This window comes from Podarcis melisellensis (genome assembly GCF_964234715.1).
Source record: "Podarcis melisellensis genome assembly, chromosome: 7".
NCBI lineage: Eukaryota > Metazoa > Chordata > Lepidosauria > Squamata > Lacertidae > Podarcis > Podarcis melisellensis.
In genome coordinates this window covers 64,753,423-64,776,858 of record NC_138539.1, presented here as the reverse complement: position 1 = coordinate 64,776,858, position 23,436 = coordinate 64,753,423, and the positions used below count along the sequence as shown (strand labels likewise).

The 23,436-nt window shown below is 45.7% G+C and overlaps 1 protein-coding gene across 4 annotated transcripts in view; it reads right to left on the bottom strand.

Annotated features, from left to right (window-relative positions):
- Nucleotides 1–23,436, bottom strand: part of DUSP22 (dual specificity phosphatase 22) — a gene marked incomplete at its 5' end in the record, with an annotated part of 72,167 nt that overhangs the window by 34,686 nt on the left and 14,045 nt on the right. Inside the window, one exon of one of the 4 annotated variants that reach the window (XM_081918296.1) lies at nucleotides 5,277–5,636. The exons of the other annotated variants lie outside the window; for them this stretch is intronic. Coding sequence (XP_081774422.1) covers nucleotides 5,277–5,297 — 21 coding nt within the window. Of the gene's footprint in view, nucleotides 1–5,276; nucleotides 5,637–23,436 lie in introns of those variants that run through there. 4 annotated transcript variants of the gene reach the window in all.

The window sequence follows — 23,436 nt, the reverse complement described above, 5'->3', positions numbered from 1 at the left end:
GTTAAATCTTCTGCCCCATGCTGCAGCTCTGATGAATATATCCCTCCCCTAAGGTGCCATGGCCATTGGTGGCATCCCCCATACGACTAAATGGGTCACTCGAAGCCGCTTGACAGCCAGGGCTGACCAGTACCTCATTTTCTATCATTCCCAAGTCCTGAACGAAATCCAAACTCAAAAGCCTGCCAGCTTGAACAAATAATGTGCTCAAGATTTATCCGGCCTCTCATACTCTTTGGCAGACCAGCCTTCTTGTGACAATGACACAGAAAGGGGGGAGAGGCAGGAAACTTGCTCATCGTTTTAGGAATGTACACAGGCTGATATCAGAGGTATGACAATGGCAAGGAACATGCAACTTGACTTTTTTTTAAATAGGCCAGCACCAAGAGGCACATGCCAGTTAAAGTCACAGGAAGCTTTTCCGCGCCCTGTTTCACCAGAGAACCATGACAGCCAGAACAATGCAACCCTCGTACATTGCTTGCCTCTCTCTGAAGGGACCTGCAGGTACTACATGACCTGAATATGTGTCAAGTCATAGTCCACATGTGTGGACTAGGGTGCCATTCCCTTTTCCCACCACAGTTGCCATTCCTCTCACCACAACACTTCTTAGGGCAGGCGGGCCTTTGCCCAAGGACCAGGCCGCATCACAGTCCTGAGGGATCATTCAACCAGTAGAGGATGAGACTCTTAATCTCATGTTGGGTGAAAGATTCAGGCATTGCAGTTATGCTAGATGATCCTCGTGGTCTCTTCCATCTCTACAATTCTACAGCCATGATAAATGAGGTTGCACTCTCGTTAATAATAATAATAAAAATTTATTTATACACCACCCTCCCCAGTCAAGACCGTGTTGTTTCCATGCCCATCTCACATTTTGGCCCCTTCAAACCAACGCTAATCTCCCTGATCAGAACTTTCTCTTGATGCATGCCATACTTTTCGGGTGGTCTCGAACCCTCACTCCATACGGTGCCACCACATCAGCACCGCACGTTCTTTGGAAGAGGCTGACATGGAAATGATGCTACACGAGGAGAAAATAGCATGTGTTCCCTCATGATTTAGATCACAGTGGCAAAGAGCCACAAGTCGGCACAAGAAGATGCTTGCTTAGTCCCTAAACTTTAGTAGCAGTTCCGCCTGAGAATTATAAGATCCTCATAAATGCACTTCAATATGCTTTGGTGTTGTCCACTGAACTCCAAAGCACAATGAAATGAAGCCACAAATGGTCTTGATGCACAAAACTCTTTGCCCATGCTTTTGGGGCGAGGGTTAACTACACGGGAGGGAAGCGTTACTTACAACAGGGATAGGGAAACTGTGGCCCATCGGATGTTGCTAGACTACAGCTCCTATTATCCCTGACCATTGGCCATGCTGGCTACGACTGATGGGAACTGAAGTCCAACAACATCTGGAGTGTCTCAATTTTCCTGTTCACGATCTATATTCTTATAGATTTGGAGGAGACCCCCCCAAACCCTAGAAATTAAGAAATTGAAGGATTTTAATTATTTGAGGTGTGAAGGGAGAAACAAACTGCAGATGAATTCCTGGGCTAGCCTGTGCAAAATGACCTGACCAAGCTAGGGCCATTAAGAAACAAATTAGGGCCATTGAGGGCCATGGGCAATGCAAGAGAACTGTCCTTCCCCCCTCTCCCCACCTGAGGAGGAGACAGAGACAGGGGTTGGAAGGTTGCCAAGGTAACTGGGTGTGAGGTGAAAGGAAAAGTCTTGAGCAATGATTGCTGGGAAAAAGAAGAGGGAAGGAAGACTAGGATCCATCTTGGGCAGGCTGGCTGCTGGCTGGCTCGCTGGCTTGAAATGACCATGCTGTAAGATCTGGACTCCCTCCTTGCAGACTGAAGGTGTAAATAGGTGAATAAACCATATTTCTTAAAGCTGCAACAGTCTCCGCTGTGTCTGGAACCCCATGGGCTCTTGCCACCGCTCGGCAGACAGAGAGGGACGCACCCAGCTTTTGTAACAATATCATGGCACATCAGATCCCAGAGGAGGGAATTACGGTTCAGCAGTAAAGCACAAGCTTTCTACTCCAAAGATGCCAAGGTCAATCCCTCACAACTCCAAGAAGGGCCGGAAGAGACTCCTGCGTGAACCCCTGGAAACCTTGCTACTGGTTCCATGTGGAGAAGAGCATTGGTCTGACTCGGAACAAAGCATCTTCGATGACTTGCCAAAGTTTGAGGCAGATCCCCGCCCCCAGGGAGCTTACAAGATGAAACAGACAGTGGGGGGAAACCGAAGGCGCAGAAGGTGGGAGAGACCACAGTGTGTGAGAGGAAGAATGTGAGCAAATGCTGCCGATTCCGCTTCAGGGAGGTTCCAGCAGCAGGCGAGCGACTGAACGCAGCATTATAGACGGGTCAGGCAATGGGCAGGAGCAAACAATAGCCAGATGATCCAATTGTGGCAACAGCAGCTGTCAGCAATCTCTGGGGGTTGCCTTTTGTCAGAAACATTAAGGAAGCGAGTAAGCCTGTCTGGCTTACGAACAAAGGGCTGCGGTGTTTTTGGAAAAATTCAAGTAATCCACTGCTGGCCGATTTCTCTTGCCTACACCATACATGGTTACGGGAAAAGGGTACACTCCGTTTACCAACTAAGGGCATTGATACCAACAGGCCTGGTCATCTCCAGGGGGTGCGTGGCTTTGCAGTTAGCCTCTGAGCTTCTTGCGACAAGCCATTACAGCCCCATCACAGTAATTACGGATGAAAAAGATGGCCAAAAGCAGCTCGCAAGCCCACTCACTCAGCAGCCGCTTCCTCTTCTAATTGCACACTTATGACCCCAGCTACAGCCAAACTTGCCTGCTGCTGTTGGGGCCAAGATCTAGCCCGGTAAATCAAAGTACAAGGTGGGTGGGACTCTTCATGGGCACACCCACCTTTCCTACTTAGCCCCGCCCACACACTTGGCCAGAGGACCTTATCAATCTATGCGAAGGAAGCCTTTTATGTAAGCTGCATTAAAGGCCATCTCCAAGTACCTTAAATAATAATAAGAGAATTAGAGCCCTAAACCATCTCACACGGATGCTTCATTGTGATGGACAGGACTTCCACTTCCACTATGTTCTAAGTAACCCCAGCAGAGTATTAGAGAACAGTGGCGTAGCGTGGGTTGTCAGCACCCGGAGCAAGGCAAGTAATTTGCGCCCCGAACCCGTGGATTTGCACCCCCTAACCCGTGGATTTGTGCCCCCTAACCCCCAGATGTTGCGCCCGGTGCGGCCGGCCCCCCCTGCACCCCCCACGCTACGCCACTGGTAGAGAATATGCTTTGTACAGAAACAGCCCCAGATTCAAACCCTAGTATCTCCAGAAAGGGCCGGGAAATATTCATGTCAGGAACACTGGAAAGCCACTGCCTTTGGGTCCCTAGATGTTGCTGGACTACAACTCCCACCATTCCTAGCCAACATGGCCAATGGTCAGAGATGGTGGAAGTTGCAGTTCAAGAACATCTGGGAACCCAAGGTAAGAAAGGCTGGTGTAGATAATACTAAGCTGGGTAGACCGATGATCTGACTTAGAACAATAGAATTGTAGCATTGGAAGGGACCACAAGTGTCATCTAGCAATGCAAGAATATTTTGCCCAGCATGAGGCTCAAACCCATGAGCCTGAGATTAAGAGCCTCCTACTTGACCAACTGAGCTCCTGATATAGGGCAGCTTCCTTTGTCCTCCTTTTTATTAAGAGAGACATCATAGTGTATCAGGAGGTGGGCATGAAGCATCTCATCCAACTTCTTGTCAGGTAGACATAGCCAAGTCTGGCCAAAGTGTTCTGCTTCTTTCCTCTTCTCCCACGTTGAAACTATCCGGCTTCCTTTTGTCAGCCTCCCACTTTGCAATACGGGCACCACTCCTTGGTACAACGTGGCATCAGGAAGCCATGGGTAGCAGCACCAAGCCAACACTGAACGCCACCAACTTCCAACACGATCCGTATTAGTGGGGGCAGCTGGGATGCACACACATGCAAACCACCAGCCCCTGTGGAAATGTGCAAGAAGCCCAGGATCTCTTCTTTTTATTTATTTTTAATATAAACCAAGGATGGGGAATCTGTGACCCTCCAGCTCCCATCAATCCAGTGGCGTAGCGTGGGGGGGTGCAGGGGGGGGGCCGGCCGCACCAGGTGCAACATCTGGGGGTTAGGGTAAGGGGGCGCAAATCCACGGGTTAGGGGGCACAAATTACTTGCCTTGCCCCGGGTGCTGACAACCCATGCTATGCCACTGCATCAATCCTGACCACTGGCCAAATGCGAGTCCATTCCTACATTGCAGGGGGTTGGACGGGCTGATCTTTCCAGCAATACAATGCTATGATTCTATAAAGCTAACACCACCCTTCTTATGGCCAAAGGAGAAGGCGACTGCAAGAGGCTCCTCTCTCGATTTAAAGAGCATGCACGAGCTGGCCGAGGAGGAACCCAGCTGCAAGTTCTTCGACTAACCGGAGCGTTTCCGCCTGCCTATGCAAAAGACATAATGCGCCTCCAGGAAACGAGCCGTGAAAATAGCACACTATGTGCGGTGGTGGTGGAGGAGGAGGAGGTTGATGGTGGCCAGGCTGGCGCAGATCCAGCCACGCGAATTATGAGGCGTTTGCTTCCCCCACTATTGGGGACTCGAGGTGAGAGGCAAGGCACGAGCTTGCCCAACTGTGTAAGGCTTCTGTCCTACACAGGCTCACAAAAGCTGCCTACGCACATGATGATGCGTGTGCCCAGAAGGAAGTCCCGCTGGCACCTTACCCTCCCCTCCCCAGCAGCAAATAAACTTGCAGCCTCAAGTCTCAGAGATTGACCTCGATGCGGCTTACTTCCGAGTAAACAACCGGGAGCGGGGGAGGTCGGGATGCACGTGCGGACGGCACTGGCCCCAGATGCGGGGAGGGGCAGGGGGGGGCAAACCCAGCCTCCCATTTCTTCAAGCGCCTTCGTTTGCCAGCCACCCACCACCACCACCACCACCGCAAAAGCAGTCGCTTGTTGCCATTCAGTATCCAGAAAGTTCCCCTTAAAGGAAGCGTCGCTTTTAAACGCCCTATTTCCCACGGATCAAAACAAGCATCGAGTGGGTGGCTTAGTTTGGGGTGGGGTTGGGGGGGGGAATCCTCTCTATTTGTTTCTTCACTGGATCGTTTCTGAAACCTCGCGCGCAAACGCATTTTTAAAAAACCAACAACCCAGAATCAAAACAAAATAAGCAGCGTTTTTTTACCTTGTTCATCCCATTCCCCATGGCTCTAAGCGGTCTGAAACTTTAGCACCAGAGACTGGAAGCAGCCCAGTTGGTGGGACGCCGCAAATAATAAAATAAAATAAAAATGCGCGATGGGCAGAGGAGGAAGTATTTACTCCGTTGTGAATGGGAAACTGGGTAAACGGGGTGGTTGTGTTGTTATTTTGCTGCGCAGCTCGCCAGCATCTTCCCCCCCCCCCCCGCCCGCAAAACTGTCTGCCAGCCCGGGACTTTCCTCCTAGGCGTCTTATGATCGGAGGTTTTTCCGCCCGGCCGCCCCTGGACTCGGCTGGAATCGGGGAAGCAGCTCAGCTTGAACTACTTGCGAGCTCGCCCTTGCCAGGAATTGCGTCTCGCTCCGGCCCTCCTTGCCTTCAACCACTCCCACGTGCGGTTAAAATCCAGGCGCCGAGCGAGCTCCCCCCCCCCATCTCGCCGACAGCGACTCTGGGGCTCGTAGTTTTCACGCTAACCCAGCGCCGGGCTAAGCCGCGGCTCGAAGACTACAACTCCCGGCATGCGCTGCGCCAAGCACGGGCTCCGCCCTTTCGCACGCGTAGCGGAGCGTGAGCTTTCATTCCTGGAAGGATGAGTAAGCGGCGTCTGGGGCTTCGAGGCGAGCTGTGGGCGTGGACGTTCAGTTTCTGAGCAGGGGCAGCCCAATTCCGCGACTTATTTCTCTTGCATATAAAATATTTCTATTTTTTGCCGTTCATGCAAATCAGCACTTTGTCAGAAAAGAGTTCAAGCCCTCGTTACAGGATCTTTTTTTTGCTTCCAGTAAATGGCTACATTGGAACATTGTTTACCACGACGTGTATTTCGATGTTCCAGTTATAGCAAAGTTTTCGGACGCTGGAGATAAGCAGGAGTTGTTTTGTGGGCGTGTCGAAGGTAGTGTTATCGGCTGTGCTGTGTGCCGTGTTTTCATCCCATCCGTTTTTGCAAATTCCGCCTCCATTGTCCTCAAAACCCCTGTGGTTGTTTTTTACCAGAAGGCAGCCTGGGGATTTCTGCATTCAGTTTTTAATCCATCACAACCTACTCAGCTTTAGTGCAATGGAATCCTATGCATGTTTACACCCACTTAAATTGTTGTTGTTGTTTAGTCGTTTAGTCGTGTCCGACTCTTCGTGACCCCATGGACCAGAGCACGCCAGGCACCCCTGTCTTCCACTGCCTCCCGCAGTTTGGTACCCAGTTAAATACTCCCTTTAAAAAGGAAAAGAGAAGTGGAGCTTAAATGTAAAGGTAAAGGGACCCCTGACCATTAGGTCCAGTCATGGCCAACTCTAAGGTTGCAGCGCTCATCTCGCTTTATTGGCCGAGGGAGCCGGTGTACAGCTTCCGGGTCATGTGGCCAGTTTACCTTCCCACCGGAGCGATACCTATTTATCTACTTGCACTTTGACGTGCTTTCGAACTGCTAGGTTGGCAGCAGCAGGGACTGAGCAACAGGGAGCTCACCACGTTGCAGGGATTCGAACCGCCGACCTGATCGGCAAGTCCTAGGCTCTGTGGTTTAACCCACAGCCCAGGTAAAAGGGTCATAGAGCTACAAGCTTTAAGAACCTTTTGTGTCTCCTACAGTAGCTAACGGTTTTCTGGTGCTTTGGGTACCTCAAAAGTTAGAGAAACAAGCTTGAAACAGCTGCACGTTTAAAAAAAAGAATAAATTTAAAACCTAAATATAGTTTACAGCAGGGGTGCGGAACCTGTGACTTTCCAGATGTTGTTGAACTAGAACTGTCATTATCCCTGTCTGTTGGCCATGCTGACTGGGGCTGATGGGAGTTGGAGTGCGGCAACTGGAGAGCCAAAACTTTATGGAACTGCACTATTTAAAAGCCATTCTTATAGTTGACAAGCCTTTTTGTTTAGAAGCATCTGCAGTTGCTAGTAACTTAAACAGACCACACCTCCTCCCTATCAGTGGCATAGCGTGGGGGGTGCAGGGGGGCCGGCCGCACCGGGCACAACATCTGGGGGTTAGGGTTAGGGGGCGCAAATCCACAGGTTAGGGGGCACAAATCCACGGGTTAGGGGGTCAAATTACTTGCCTTGCTGACAACCCACGCTACGCCACTGCTCCCTATCCTTTATTCTGTTTGCAATAGCCTGTTAGAACATTGATGAAAGGGACCAGGAATCAACATACCAGCAAAGTATGACACTGGTCTGACAGGTCACAAGCAGATTCCACCCTGATGGAGCAAAGTCACCTATGGTCAGGCTTGGAACTGTGTTTGGAAAACTGGAATGGTTTTCCCCAAAACTTGGTTTATTCTGAGACAAGCTGGATCTAATGGCATCCCTATGGATATATACCTCATTGAAATTACATATCTTCTCACTCCTGCTTGTTTGCCAGAAGACAGAATAACAGAGTTAAAAGTCCACTCCAAGTGCAGTGTTGGAAATCCAGGACATTAGTGGTGCTATGGAAAAATGCATATATCCCTGTGCAGCTGATTCACAGATGTAGCAGGGGGCCTGTTACCTTAATGGGGGATACCTCCCACCATCACTGAAGCAACAAGGGAGTTAGAGAGAGAAAGGAATGACTTGACCCCCTTTTCCAGCTTTGATTCACATCCAAGCCAGAGAATAATTTATAGGGCTGGAATGTTTGTCTTGCAAGCTTTATAATCTGCTAAGATTCCTTTTTTGAAGCCAGGAAATAAGATTCATAGCATCTCAAGAGGAATCCTGCTCATATTCCATCAAAGAAATAGGACACAATTAAGACGTTACTCCAATACAGTGGTACCTTGGGTTACAGATGCTTCAGGTTACAGACTCCACTAACCCAGAAATAGTACCTCTGGTTAAGAACTTTGCTTCATGATGAGAACAGAAATCGCGCTCAGGCAGCGTGGCAGCAGCGGGAGGCAAAGTGGTGCTTCAGGTTAAGAACAGTTTCAGGTTAAGAACGGCCCTCCAGAACGAATTAAGTTCTTAACCCGAGGTACCACTGTATTAGGTGCTAATTTATCATGTTTGTATCTCCAAGCTGTATTGTTTCATTTAGGCTTTGAGACAATTGGCTGCACAATGAGCTTCTGCTAGAATTTTCACATCGAAATCCCAAGGACTCTTACAACTGCAGCATGTGTGGGCACCCATGATTGTGATAGTATGGAGAAAATAGATATCTTGGACCCAGGGGTCTGGATTTTGTACATTAAAAAACCCACTCAGGAAGCCCTATGGTCATTCCGATTTAATGCCATATACTAAATGAGCCACACTTCTCTCCCAGCCCAAAGGGGTGGCTGGGATTAGGTACAGCCCACCAGGCAAAATAGTGACATCCTTCAGTAATCTGTCATACAGTGATAAGAATAAGGCATTCCTCCAGCAACACAAAAGGGCATCGTAGCTAATTTTGCACAGCTGAGAATAATGGAGATAAAAAGCCAAAAATACTTTGTTGGTTAACTTCCATATCTTTTGCTTGTATGTGTATGCCTATTTATAGCAAGGAAAGGGACCAGGTGACTTTCCTGATGTAGTTGGACCACAGCTATCATCACCCCTGGCTGGAGCTAGAGTTCAGCAACATCTGGAAAACCACAGGTTCACTACCCCATTCTCAAAAGCCCAAGTCCCTTAAAAAATGAAGAATACTCAGGGTTCCCTTTTGCAATCTGAAGGATGGTTCTGCACATTATTGGCCTTTGTTCAAATGCAGCAAAGGTCCTAACCAGATGCAGGAAAGGGTAGTACTAGAATGACACTTGTTGCAAATCTCTGCCTTCATAAATTGGACAGAAGGAAAAAGGAAGGTCTGTCAAGCCTGGGACCTGTTGAAGGAGGAAGGGCGCCTTCATCCCATTGTTATTGTGACTGCATAGACGGCATGGTCTGTGTGAAGTTCCCAAAGCTTCCTGTGGCCTACATTGTGGATGGGAAGTGACAGGCAAACAATGACATACTTTAGGACCACAAAATGCATAAACCTCAGCCAGTTCCTCTCTGTCCAGATTCTGTCATTGCATGGCACCGGCCCAGTGCAAAGGATGAAGTCCTCTAAAAATCATTGTTCTCCATTGTTAAATTTCACCTTGGAAAAAGCAGCCAAAGCTAACCCTCACCCCAGACATAAGAGGAGTATGGGAGAAAGAATTACTTTGCAATCAGGGTGGCGTCTACTGCAATGACAGCCCACCTCTCCCCGCTAGAAGGCAAGTATGTCATCAAAGAGATGGGAAATATGTGAACTGGTGACTTCTACAAAATGGAAGCTGAATGGGCTGAATGGACCAGGGAGGTTTTTCTGCAACTGTCCTGCTTCATCCAAAAATTGATTTCAGGGTAGATAAAATAATTTAAAATCAAGAATTGCAATATAAAGCATCACCAACAATCCCCTAAAGTTAAGAGGTTAAAAACCATTCAGCCAGCTAGAAATACCCTAATGTAAAACGCTGAGGCAAAAGGGGTTTAATCTGATTCTGGAAATAATATGGTGTCAGTGCCAGACCTTACCTCAGAGCAGGCTATTATTATTATTATTATTATTATTATTATTATTATACCCCACCCATTTGAACTTCCATGATGCATGCACTTCATCTAATGATGGAACATGAGGAAAGGAACCCAAAATATAATAGTCTTTGCCACAGCTTTCCACTGGAAACTGTCACCCTCAGCGAAGTCATTTCACTAGCAAACAAATCACTTGACCAAATATTTCTGTAAATAAAAGCAAGCAGCCACTCCAGGAAATTTCACAATATCCTTTTATATTATTGTTGTTGTGATTTCACCTGCTGTGATGGTTCCTTTATTTGTCACTGTCGCACAGAAAATGAAACTTATCTTAATCTGCTTGAATATCTGGGCAGTGCAGTAATGTAGAGAGACAATTTCATATTTAGGAGCTTTTCCACTGCTGAGTAATTTTACTGTTTAATATAAACTGATAGTATCTGGCCAAATATTCGGGGGGGGGGGTAAGTCACTATAGAAATGAAGGTAGGTTTCCTGTGTTGGTTGGAGTATTTTGCCAAAATGTCTTGTCGTAGTTTCAGAGCTGAAACCATATCAAACCATTTTCAGAGTTTCACTGTTTCTTCTGGCTTCGTGAAGCAGGTGTGTTTCACCGGCTTAGTCAGCTGTGCATCTCAACATGATTTTCAGCACAGAACCAGTCAACCGTATCCTCTAACTCAAAATTGCATATACAGGAGGACGTCTCAAAATGTACGATGACAAAGGGACTTGTATTGCAAAGCTGGAAAGGCAAAAACTCACCATCCCCTAATTGGTGGTCTGAAGACCTTCTGCCCTTTCTACTTTTAAACACGTGGCTTATAATGATCCATATTTAGATACCTGTTTGGACATATGGACTGCATATGTCCTGTTGGGTGCAATGAAGTTTAGGTAAAGGTAAAGGGACCCCTGACCATTAGGTCCAGTCGTGGCCGACTCTGGGGTTGCGGTGCTCATCTCGCTTTATTGGCCGAGGGAGCCGGTGTACAGCTTCCAGGTCATGTGGCCAGCATGACTAAGTTGCTTCTGGAGAACCAGAGCAGCACACGGAAACACCGTTTACCTTCCCGCCGGAGCGGTACCTATTTATCTACTTGCACTTCGACATGCTTTCGAACTGCTAGGTTGGCAGGAGCAGGGACCGAGCAACAGGAGCTCACTCTGTTGGGGGGATTCGAACCGCCAACCTTCTGATCGGCAAGCCCTAGGCTCTGGGGTTTAACCCACAGCACCACCCGGGTCCCAATGCAGTGAGGTTTACGTCCAGGTAAATTAGTATAGCAGGTTCTACAACATCTGGAAAACCAAAGGTTTCCCACACATGAAGTATAGAATTGGAGTATGATTGTAACAGAAGTGTGTAGATACAAATACATATAGGCAACAATGAGTCCTGTGGCATCTTCAAGACTAAACAAATTTGTTATGCTATAAGCTTTCGTGGACATTTTATGCCACAATGTATTTGCTGTTGTGTTGTTGTTTTTTTACTTTTTCTTTGCCACAATATATTTGTTACTTTTTAAAGTGCTGCAAGACTCTTCCTTGTTTTTGCAACACAGCTCCCTCTCGATACAATATGTGCATTCCTCTGACTGTTTCCAAATGTGGTGGATGTTGACATTCATAGGTGTTAATAATCTCAGATGAGCTTCGTGGATTTGCTTCTATATTCCCACACCAGAGAATATTAACAAGCATATTATAAGAGGCTGCCAACCCCAAACTGCACATCTGTTACTCTTTGGCATTCATAGTTTGAAGTCCAACACAGGATGCATATTATGGTTTGTTCTCAGTGAACCAAACTACAGCTTAGTGGAACTACGTGAATGTGTGGCTCCCAGAGAGAAGCTTGCAGCCACTCTGCACCTCCCTGGTCCTTTATGTTCCTGCACCACACTGAGCTAAGCCAAGGTTTGGCTTAATGCAGGGATGGGGAACTTTTGGCCCTCCTGAGAGTTGTTGGACTACAACTCCCATCAACCTTGACTATTGGCCATACTGGCGAGGGCTGATGGGAGAGGTGGTCCAGAAACATCTGGAGGTTCAAAGGTTCCCCACTCCTGGCTTAGTAGGAGTTCTCTCCTTACTGAACACAAACTGATCAAACACTGGCATAGATGCAGTACAGTCAGGGATGATGGGAGTTGTAGTTCCATAACATCTGGAAAACACCACATTAGCACATTGCCAGAGCACCCCAGTGCTACAGTGCCACAAAAGCAGGAACACACCCCATAATGTGTTTGTGTGTGTGTGTGTGTTATGAAAAATTGCAGGATTTCAGCAGGAAGCTATGGGCCATGTGTGGCGTACTAATCATGCCACATATGCCTCCTGAAATATACTCAGAGTTAAGTGTTGATTTCATGCTCTTTATTTTAGCTCATGGTAAAGAATGATTGAGTGGCTTTCCCCAAAAACCTCTGGCTATATATATAATTTACACAATGGGTCCTGTGTGATTGGCTGATTCAGCTCCCCTCCTGGAGCCTGATTGGACTGTTCCTGCAAGTCAATCAGGTTGCTGATTCACTTCCTCCTGGAGCCAGATTGGGTGGCTCCTGTAGACCAATCAGGTTGCTGCCTTCTAGGTTCCAGCTGCCTATTGTTCTAGGATCCAAGCTCAGTACATAACACCTCCCTAGAAAGTTTTAAGTTCACAGATCATCTTGACCAGGCATAGGCAAACTCAACCCTCCAGATGTTTTGAGACTACAATTCCCATAATCCCTGACCACTGGTCCTGTTAGCTAGGGATGATGGGAGTTGTAGTTCCAAAACATCTGGAGGGCGGAGTTGAGTGCACATTAAAAGACTCATCCAGTGGTGCCCCCAGCTCTTTTCCTCCTGAGGTGTATCAGAGGTGCTTTAAGGCCTTATCTTTTGAGAATCAGCTGGGACAGGCACAATAAAAGGACAGCCAAAGTGATCAGGTGGCTTCTCTAACAAAGAATGCTGGGACTTTTTAGTTGTTAGGCCAAGGAACACATACACGAATGCGTATACTTGCTCAACGTGTTCATCAAAATGCAGATATTTGTGAAAATAACAGATTCTGTTAGAGGAAATGGCATGTAAAAATGCATATATCAGGCAAAAGTGTGTTAAAATGTAGATGTTCGGGGAAATTTGCACTAATTTGCCGGTGAATTTTCATGCGGTTTTAACAATAATAAATGAACTAGCGAAGATGTGAACCTAAGACTGGAAAAATAAGAAACCGAGAGGAACTGAAATTGACAGGTACATCCATTCTCTGTGCCTCAGATGGCATTGATGAAGATTCCAGGTTTCAGGGAAAGAGTGGGCGAGCGCATAACTGCAGCGTGCTTTATGCTTTCTGTTCTGCTAAAAGTCTGTCACCTTCCCAGAGACTTCGCTCTTTGGTCTTGAGTAGCTCACCACAGGATAGCGATATGAAAGCCCCTAATTCGAGGCCCAGCTATTACTGACAGCTTATTGCTTCCATTTTGATCATGTTTTAAATTTGTCGTTTTGGTTTCATAAGATCATGCACTCACATTTTTCCTGGTTTGGTCCACTGATGAGGTGGCAGAACGTTACTCTAGTTGCATTGTGCACAATTCGTTGAAACGTGATAGATATGATGTCATGGACTCACTGGACAGGCTACTGTTGTAGATTTAAGAAATATGGTTTATTCAGCTATTTACACCTTCAGTCTGCAAGGAGGGAGTCCAGATCTTGCAGCATGGTCATTTTGAGAGGGGCTTATACCCCACAGCAGTGCAGCCTTGAAGTCCAATGCAATTCTCCTAGCCAGCCTGCAGCCAGCCTGCCCAAGATGGATCCAAGTCTCTTCCTTTTCCTTCTCCCCAGCAACCCTTGCTCAAAACTCTTTTCCTGTCACCTCAAGCACAGTTACCCTGGCAACCTTCCAAACTCTCAGTTTCTGTTCACACCTCAAGGCAAGGTGGGGAGGACAGTTCTCTTGCATTGCCAGTGACCCTCAATGGCCCTGTATTGTTTCTACCTTGGCCAGGTTGCTTTGCCTAGGGTAGCCCAGGAATTCCTCTGCAGCTTGTATTTCTCTCTTCATATCCCAAATAATCAAAATCCTACCATTATTCATTTCTATGGTTTTGCCCCCACCCTGGGCCTATAACAATATGTACAGGAGACAAGAGCTTTGAAGCTTTCATTTCTGCTGCATTGTTACTTTCATTTATGCATTTATTTAAAGTTGTACATAAATGCTCAAGGAGCATAGTGGGGTATTACATACCCTCCAACACTTCTCTGATGAAAATAGGAACGTCCTATTCCATAATAATATTTTTACTATTTATACCCCACCCATCTAACTGGGTTGCCCCAACCACTCTGGGTGGCTTCCAACATATTGAAAAACATAATTAAACGTTGTTGTTATTTAGTCATTTATTCGTGTCCAACTCTTCATGACCCCATGGACCAGAGCACACCAGGCACTTCTGTCGTCCATTGCCTCCCGCAGTTTGGTCAAACTCATGTTCGTAGCTTTGAGAACACTGTCCAACCATCTTGTCCTCTGTCGTCCCCTTCTCCTTGTGCCCTCAATCTTTCCCAACATCAGGGGCTTTTCCATGGAACCTTCTCTTCTCATGAGGTGGCCAAAGTCTTGGAGCCTCAGCTTCAGGATCTGTCCTTCCAGTGAGCACTCGGGGCTGATTTCCTTAAGGATGGATAGGTTTGATCTTTTTGCAGTCCATGGGACTCTCAAGAGTCTCCTCCAGCACCATAATTCGAAAGCAATCAATTAAACATTACACTTTTGTAAAAGAACAACAACAACTTCCCCATTCAGGGCTGCCCTCAGATGGTTCAGGGGTTGGATAACTCCATACCCTCCAACATTACTCGGATGAAAATAGGGACCTCATTCCATGCCCTCTGACATTTCTTCAATGAAAATAAGGATATCCTAAGGAAAAGCAGGACATTCTAGGATCAAACCAAAAAGTGGGACAGCTTCTGTAAATCTGGGACTGGTGTCTGGAATTAATATATAGCAGTGCTTCCAAAGAGCACTGCTTGCTTTTCTCTCAAATTATACCCACTGTAGAACAAAATAGGGTTACTGCAAAAGTTTTCGTAGCCACATGGCCATTTTTGCAGAGGTCTTGTGCACTGTGGTCTCATCATTGGGGACTCCCCCCCCCCTTTTGTGACTATACCTGAATTTCCCCTGACAGGGGAGTTCCCCACAGTACAGGGGACTCACTTAGAAGCACATGCAAACAGCATTTGTCTTAAGAACTCCCAAGAGAGGCTGAAGTAACACTGTGTGGAGGAGGAAGAATGAAACTCTTTCAAGCCATCCTTTTATACTAGGCCATTAGTTGCTATAAAGATTTTGTGCTCTGAGAGAAAAACCACATGAAGAATTTGTGAAGTAAAAGGAGTTTGACACACTGGAATCTCCCTTCCTGGCTCTTTCTCGATGGGAGAGGTTTTCTCTCACGCCAAGTGCAGATGTACTTCACTCCCATGGTAGCATTTCCTTCATGCAAGTTGGGATGGGGCTGAGCTAAATTAGGACCACAGCAGTGGGCTAAACTCCCCTACCATCCCTCCAGGGTCCCAATCCAGATTGGGTTCCCTCAGCTGGCTATTTCTGGAAAAAAAACCATGCACTAACATGATCAACACAGTGTAAAGGGCATACTAAATATATGTATGGAATTTACTTCTAGGTAAATTGGAACTAGGGGCACGGGTGGCGCTGTGGGTTAAACCACAGAGCCTACGGCTTGCTGATCAGAAGGTTGGCAGTTCGAATCCTCGCCACGGGGTGAGCTCCCGTTGCTCGGTCCCTGCTCCTGCCCACCTAGCAGTTTGAAAGCACGTCAAAGTGCAAGTAGATAAATAGGTACCGCTCCGGCGGGAAGGTAAACGGCATTTCCGTGCGCTGTTCTGGTTCACCAGAAGCGGCTTAGTCATGCTGGCCACATGACCCGGAAGCTGTACGCTGGCTCCCTCAGCCAATAAAGCGAGATGAGTGCCGCAACCTTTACCTTTACCTTTAAATTGGAACTAAGGCTATCTTGAGATACTATGTTTATCTCATGCTTGTTTTGTCCTGCTCTAGACCAAGGACTTCAAGTTACAAGAAAGGAGGTTCTGACTAAACACTCAGAAAAAAACTTTCTGAGAGTAAGAGCTGTTTGGAAGTGGAACCAACTCTCATGAGAGGTTGTGGACTCTCCTTCTTTGGGAGTTTTTAAGCAGAGGTTGGATGGTCATCTGTCATGGACGCTTTTCCTGCATTCCAGGGGGGCTGGACTAGATGACTCTATGGTCCCTTCCAGCTCAAAGATTCTATGATTCGTGGCAAAGCAGCATTAAAGTCACATACCACATTTCACAGATACTATCCATTTGTTGCTGATAATTGGCACTGTAATCTTTTTAATCTGGTAGAAAAATAATGACTGTTGATTTCACTTATAGGATACAGCCTAATATGTGAAATCCGGTAATAAACTGTGCAGTAATGCTACATTACAGGATACAATGAAAGGGTTTCTTTGTGTGTGCCTTGGACAGTAATTTGGATTGAACCAACTCTGATCATGGGTGTAGCCAGGGGGGGTTGCAGGGGGAACAGCTGCCCCCCAAAATCAAGTAAATAAATAAAAATACTTAACTAACTGACCAATTGCATCACAGATAACTCGATTCTGCCTCCCTGACAAAAAAAACCCTTCCCCCCTCCCTAAAATAAATCCTGGCTATGCCCATGACCCTGATACTGAATTTCCAGGTTTCGTGTGGACCAATATACTAAGACACATTCCTGCAGCTTTTTGTCAACCTGATGTGGAGACACAGATACCGTTGGACTACAACATCCATCAGCTGAGCTGGCTGGGGCTGATGGGAGTTGTACACAGCATTGTCACGTTGGCAATTCCTGTCTTCCTGAGATGGCATAGACTTGGTTCAGGGCTTATATGAATCACCACTCCCTGCAGATATGGACAAAGAGGGGGGGAAGCTATCCCCATAGGCCACTGGAAGCGACAGATTCTCCGATACAGACAGGCACACATGCTACTACTATATGTTCCTTTTCACCTGGTTCGTTTTTAAAAATAAGTAAGTGTTTGACTTCTAACTAGCATACCCACGTGAAGTAAAGGTTTAGTGTTCCAAGACAAAGGAAGGGTAGAAGAGACGGGAAGAGTTAAAGGAGTATTGAACCAGAAAATATTTGGAGAATGGAGAATATTTAAGGATCATATAAGATCATATTGTACCAACCACACCATATTAGCAGAACTTGAGAGACACTTGTAAACACAACAAATACCGTTTGTGGGGTAGACGGGAACAATATTAAAGGATATAAAACTGTGCGAAAAAACAATGACAATATAAACAGCACAATGAGAGTGATTGGAAAACTCATTTTGTCATAAGTCTTTTTTATTTAAGTGTTTAATTAAGCATTAATTAGGAAGATTCAGGGTTTTTTTATGTACGTAAATTTGCTTTTTCTTCTTTCTTTTTTTCTGTATTCTTTTCTTTTTTCTTAATTGGTTTTTCTTTAATTTTCTTTTTGTAGTATGAGATTGTAAATTCTTTGTATAAGTGTGTGATTTAAATTAATAAAGGTTATTTAAAAGAGAAAAAAAGAAAAAGAAAGGAGGGGTAGAATTATGCTAACGGGAGGGGGGCACCAGTTGAGAGAGAAAGCATGAGAAAGATGGTTCAAAATGAAAAGAAAAGCCTGAAGGAAGTTGCTGAGTGGGGGAAAGCCCCAAAGTAACGGTCATGCCGCCCGTGACCGGGCAGCAAACCCTACAAACCAAGGGCCAGGAAAGAGGGGAAAGAGGGGTCACACACACAATACGAGTTTGGCTACTGAGACCCACAAGGTGGAAGGAGCACTGAAGCCAACGAGGAGGAGGTTCTCGAGGTCCCAGCTTCTCAAAGGAATATACAGTGGTACCTCGGGTTAAGTACTTAATTTGTTCCGGAGGTCTGTGCTTAACCTGAAACTGTTCTTAACCTGAAGCACCACTATAGCTAATGGGGCCTCCTGCTGCCACCGCGCCGCCAGAGCATGATTTTTTGTTCTCAACTTGAAGCAAAGTTCTTAACCTGAAGCACTTTTTCTGGGTTAGCGGAGTCTGTAACCTGAAGCGTATGTAACCTGAAGCATATGTAACCCGAGGTACCACTGTACTGATTCAAGTTGCCAGAGTAAACTATAATCTCCTGCTAAATTGTGATTCTGTCAGTCAGAATGCCTCCATTAATGAGGGCCCAGCCATTTTGAAACTCCAGAAATTTGCACGCCATCTCAAATTGACCTTTTCCTGTTAGGATAAGCTTAGCTCTCAGGCTTGGAGCCGATTGTGGTAGAGCACAAAGTTGGCATTCATAAGGTCCCAGATTCAATCCCTGACACATCCTCTCTGGAAAGACAAAACATTCCCTCAGAAAAAGCACTCTGGGTGTTTCCAGACGGTTGCTGTTTTCAAATGGGATTCAATCACATGCTGTCCAATCCAGGCTGAGATATACTCGGAGTCGAGTGTGGATTTCATGCTCTTTATTCAGCTCATAGTAGTGAGGAATGTAAGTTCCCCCGAAATGTCTGCTTTCTATACATTATTTACACAATGGGCCCCACATGATTGGCTAATTCCGGGATTCTCCTGTAGGCCAATCAGGTTGCGGATTCGCTTCCACCTGAAGATGGATTGGGTGGCTCCTGCGGACCAATCAGACTGCTGCATTCTGGATTCTATTGTTCTAGGACCAATCAGACTGCTGCATTAGATCTAGTCGTGGCCGACTCTGGGGTTACAGCACTCATCTCGCTTTATTAGCCGAGGGAGCCAGCACACAGCTTCCAGGTCATGTGGCCAGCATGACTAAGCCACTTCTGGCGAACCAGAGCAACGCAACGCACGGAAACGCCGTCTACCTATTTATCTACTTGCACTTGACATGCTTTCAGACTGCTTTGTGGGCAGGAGCAGGGACTGAGCAACGGGAGCTCACCCCATCACAGGGATTCGAACCACCGACCTGATCAGCAAGCCATAGGCTCTGTGGTTTAGATCACAGTGCCACCCGCATCCCCACTTTTCCTTAGGATGTCCCAATTTTCATCAGAGAGATGTTGGAGAGTATGGAATTATCTGACCCCTGAGCCATCTGAAGACAGCCCTGTATACTGTTAAAAAAAGAGAAAAGTTTAATGTTTCATTATGTTTTTATATGCTCACTGGAAGGACAGATTGTGAAGCTGAGGCTCCAATACTTTGGCCACCTCATGAGAAGAGAAGACTCCCTGGAAAAGACCCTGATGTTGGGAAAGATGGAGGGCACAAGGAGAAGGGGACGACAGAGGACGAGATGGTTGGACAGTGTTCTCGAAGCTACCAGCATGAGTTCGGCCAAACTGTGGGAGGCAGTGGAAGACAGGAGTGCCTGGCGTGCTCTGGTCCATGGGGTCACAAAGAGTTGGACACGACTGAATGACTAAACAACAACAATATTTTTATATATGTTGCAAGCCGCCCATAGAGGCTGGGGCAACTCAGTCAGATAGTAAAATCATTATTATGGAATGGGATAATTATTATTATTTTCCTTGGAGAAATGTTGGAAGCAGGGTGTGGCGCACATATACAGTGGTACCTCAGGTTACATACGCTTCAGGTTACAGACTCCGCTAACCCAGAAATATTACCTCTGGTTAAGAACTTTGCTTCAGGATGAGAACAGAAATCATGCGGCGGTGGCGCAGCAGCAGCAAGGAGGCCCCATTAGCTAAAGTGGTGCTTCAGGTTAAGAACAGTTTCAGGTTAAGAACGGACCTCCGGAACAAATTAAGTACTTAACCCGAGGTACCACTGTAACTTTCTTTTTTCCTGTTTCTGCAAACAGCATCATGTAAAGCATGATATTTTTTCCTCATCCCACGAGTGTCTAGCACATAAAATTTCCTCCCCCGGTTCTCTTTTCTCCTCCCCTCTTGCGCTTTCTATTCTCCATATTCTCTTTCTTTCACAAATGTGTAGTGATTCACCCCATCTTCTGTTAACTTCACCCCATGCCTGTCATGTGACATTCTGTTGTTCACCTCAACCCAAGGTTCTGCATGACAGACTGAAGGCAGAGCCTGGGGACAGTGACAAGAATGTGGAAACATTACTGAAGGACATCTTTTAAAAAAATTAAAATATAGCAAGCATTTTGAGGAGCTGCTAGCGATGACAGAGCTCTTTCCCATGACAGAGCTCTGCTGAACTTATATATATATATATATATATATATATATATATATATATATATATATATATGCAGCATAATATTAAATGTAATATCTTCTTATGCAGAATGAGTTTGGTTTATAACCATGTGGAAAGTGAAGGACTCGAAAGAACAATATTACTCCTGTAGTGAGAAACCCATCTTTATTGAAAAAATAACATTTTCACTAAGGGCTTTAGCCAATATTGTTGCTGATGCATATTTATTCAAACCACAATATGAGATGCTGGATTTGCTCTTTATTTTCTTTAGGTTGTGCTACTTGTTTACACTTCCACACTCTGAAAATCAGTTCTTCCAGAGCACCTGTATCATGGACGTATTATAATTTTAAATTCAGAAAACGGTTATCAGGAGTTCGGAAAACACTGCCTTGTGCACAAAGTACTGTTGATATCACTCATATTGTACTCAGCAGGGAAACCTCTCTGAGAAGAAAGGAGATCTCAGGCACATTGAAACTAAACGGTGAAGAATGAAAGTACCAGCTGCGTTGTAATAACAATAAAAAATAAATCTGCCCCTTTTCTCTCTCTCTCTCTCTCACTGAAGCCTACTTATTTCATGGGTTATGGATAATCAAGAGGATACAGCAAAAGAGAGAGATGAGGGTGAAATGTGCATTTTTTGGATCTTCTCTTTTTTCTCCTTGCAACAAGAAAGTTGTAGGAAAAAAATTAAAGTATATTTTAAAAAGTACTGTAAAATTAATGAATGTTAGAAAGATGCTGGAATGAACCTACATGGTCTTAGCAGAAAGGTTATAAAGAATTAAGTTAAAATGGATGGTTAATGGGTTAAAGTGTAAAATTTAAGGTTAAATTGCGTTAAGATAAATTATGGAATAAAATCTGAGAAAGAGGGAAAGGACTTGCTGAAACAATTATGAATTAAGAATACAAAAAGGGAGGCGTGAGGAAGTCATGGAAATAAGTAAATGAAAGACAAAGATATGAAAATATTGGATGTTATTGTTTTTAAATGTTATTGTTTAACTGTATTGTTTTTGGGTTTCCTCTTTTTTCTTTTTCTTTTTTTCTCTCTCTTTTTTTTAGCATTGTATTTTCCTGTATTTTTGATTATTATTGTCTGTTTTTCTTTCTTTGTAATTGTTAAACTTTAATAAATATTTTTTTTAACAAAAGAAAGTTGTAGGGCAGGCAAAGGTGAAATTGAGTCAGCTCTAGAATAAACTGTGGGGGGGCAGGCGGGGAAGAGCATCTATGGCGGTGGCACTGCCAATCCTATCACTTGTCCAAGCATCTGAACATCTTATTTCTCATCACCTTCTGTTGTGTACTGAGTTGAAGAGGATCCAAAAAGCAGCAGTCTGATTGGTCCTAGAACAATAGGGTCCAGAATGCAGCAGTCTGATTGGTCCTAGAACAATAGGGTCCAGAATGCAGCAGTCTGATTGGTCCTAGAACAATGCAGCAGTATAATTGGTCTGCAGGAGCCACCCAATCCAGCTCCAGATGGAAGTGAATCCACAACCTGATTGGCCTGCAGGAGAATCCCAGAATAATTTCACCCTCATTTCATGTACACAGTGGCAGCTGAGCCAATACAGCAACTGGGACAATGCTCCACCAACCTCAGTCTGCCCTGCTTGCCTTTTCCCCCACAAGCGTGGCACTGGTGGGCAGCTTCTTCCTCTTTGTAGATCTTGGAGAAGTCATCAGGGAGGAGAGGGGTGGGACAAAACCAGAGTTAGTCGCCCTTGCCTGTGATTGGCTCTGGCTCCACCTACTCTTGGGCTCCTTGCCTTTCGCCCAACCAGTCCCAAAAGGCTCCAGAATGAGCATTGGCACACAGGTCAAATGTCTACATTTGAATCTATAGAGAAAAATGGGCCTACGTGAATTTTATGCAATTCTGCCCTCTTTTTGAGGTGATGTGAAAATGGCCATGAGCAGGCAGTGAAAACAGGAGGGGGAGGAGAGGATATAGGCCAGGAAGCTCCAAGCATTGGTAGAGAAAACCCTGTGTGAGTTTTGTCCTCTACCCCTGATGGTCTTTTCCATTGTTGCTGGCATCCATCCTTTTTGGAAGCCAATAATAATAATAATAATTTATTATTTATACCCTGCCCATCTGGCTGGGTTTCCCATCTGGGCGGCTTCCAACAAAACAGTAAAATACAATAACCTATTAAACATTAAAAGCTTCCCTAAACAGGGCTGCCTTCAGATGTCTTCTAAAAGTTTGGTACAGGTTAAGTACTTAATTCGTTCCGGAGGTCCGTACTTAACCTGAAACTGTTCTTAACCTGAAGCACCACTTTAACTAATGGGGCCTTCTGCTGCCGCTGTGCCGCCGGAGCACGATTTCTGTTCTCATCCTTAAGCAAAGTTCTTAACCTGAAGCACTATTTCAGAGTTAGCGGAGTCTGTAACTTGAAGCGTATGTAACCTGAAGCATATGTAACCCGAGGTATCAACTGTAGTTATTTTTCTCTTTGACATCTGGTGGGAGGGCATTCCACAGGGCGGGTGCCACTACTGAGATGGCCCTCTGCCTGGTTCCCTGTAACTTGGCTTCTTGCAGCGAGGAAACCGCCAGAAGGCCCTCGGCGCTGGAAGAGGGTAAAGTCAAACTGTTGGAGAGCACCTGCTGTGGCTGTAGAGACCGATAGAGGAGAGACATGTTATATTGCAGGTGGGGTAGATGAAGGCGTCCAGTTCTGCTGCTACCATAACATTTCTTCTCTCTGCACTCCTCCAGAGGCAAATTTGGGGAGCACCAGCAACCCACGCCAGCACCCAGGTGGACCAAAGTTGTTGGGCTTTGTTTAGGAAGCGAACAGCAGCCACCATGATGACGCACTACAGACTCCCCCCCCCCCCTGTGTGGACTGCTCCCACCCCTGGCTAACTATGCTACTGTGAGGAGATGCTACAGGGCAGGCCCCACAACAATGATGTACTACGGGAGGTGAGAGGCAGGGGCACCAAATTGTGATTTTGCACTGGGAGCTGATGAAACTTGAAAGCCCAAAGTCCAACACTCTTCTCAGTGGTCATTTCCCCATTCTGATGAGATGCACTGTATTCAGATTTAAATTTAGAATTGCATCTATACAGAAGCCATATATAACTGAGCATATTGAAACTTTAGGCAAACCCATGCCTCTCCTTTTTCATTCCCCATGAGACATATATACACACACAAACCTACCTACTACTAACAATGACAAGGAATTCATTGTCCTCAAGGAATTCAAGATACCATATGTGCTTTTCTTTCTCTGCACTTTCTCCTCACAAAAACTCCTTTGAGAGATGTTAGCTGGCAGGTGGTTAAGCTGAGAGGTGGGGACTGCCCCAAGAGCACA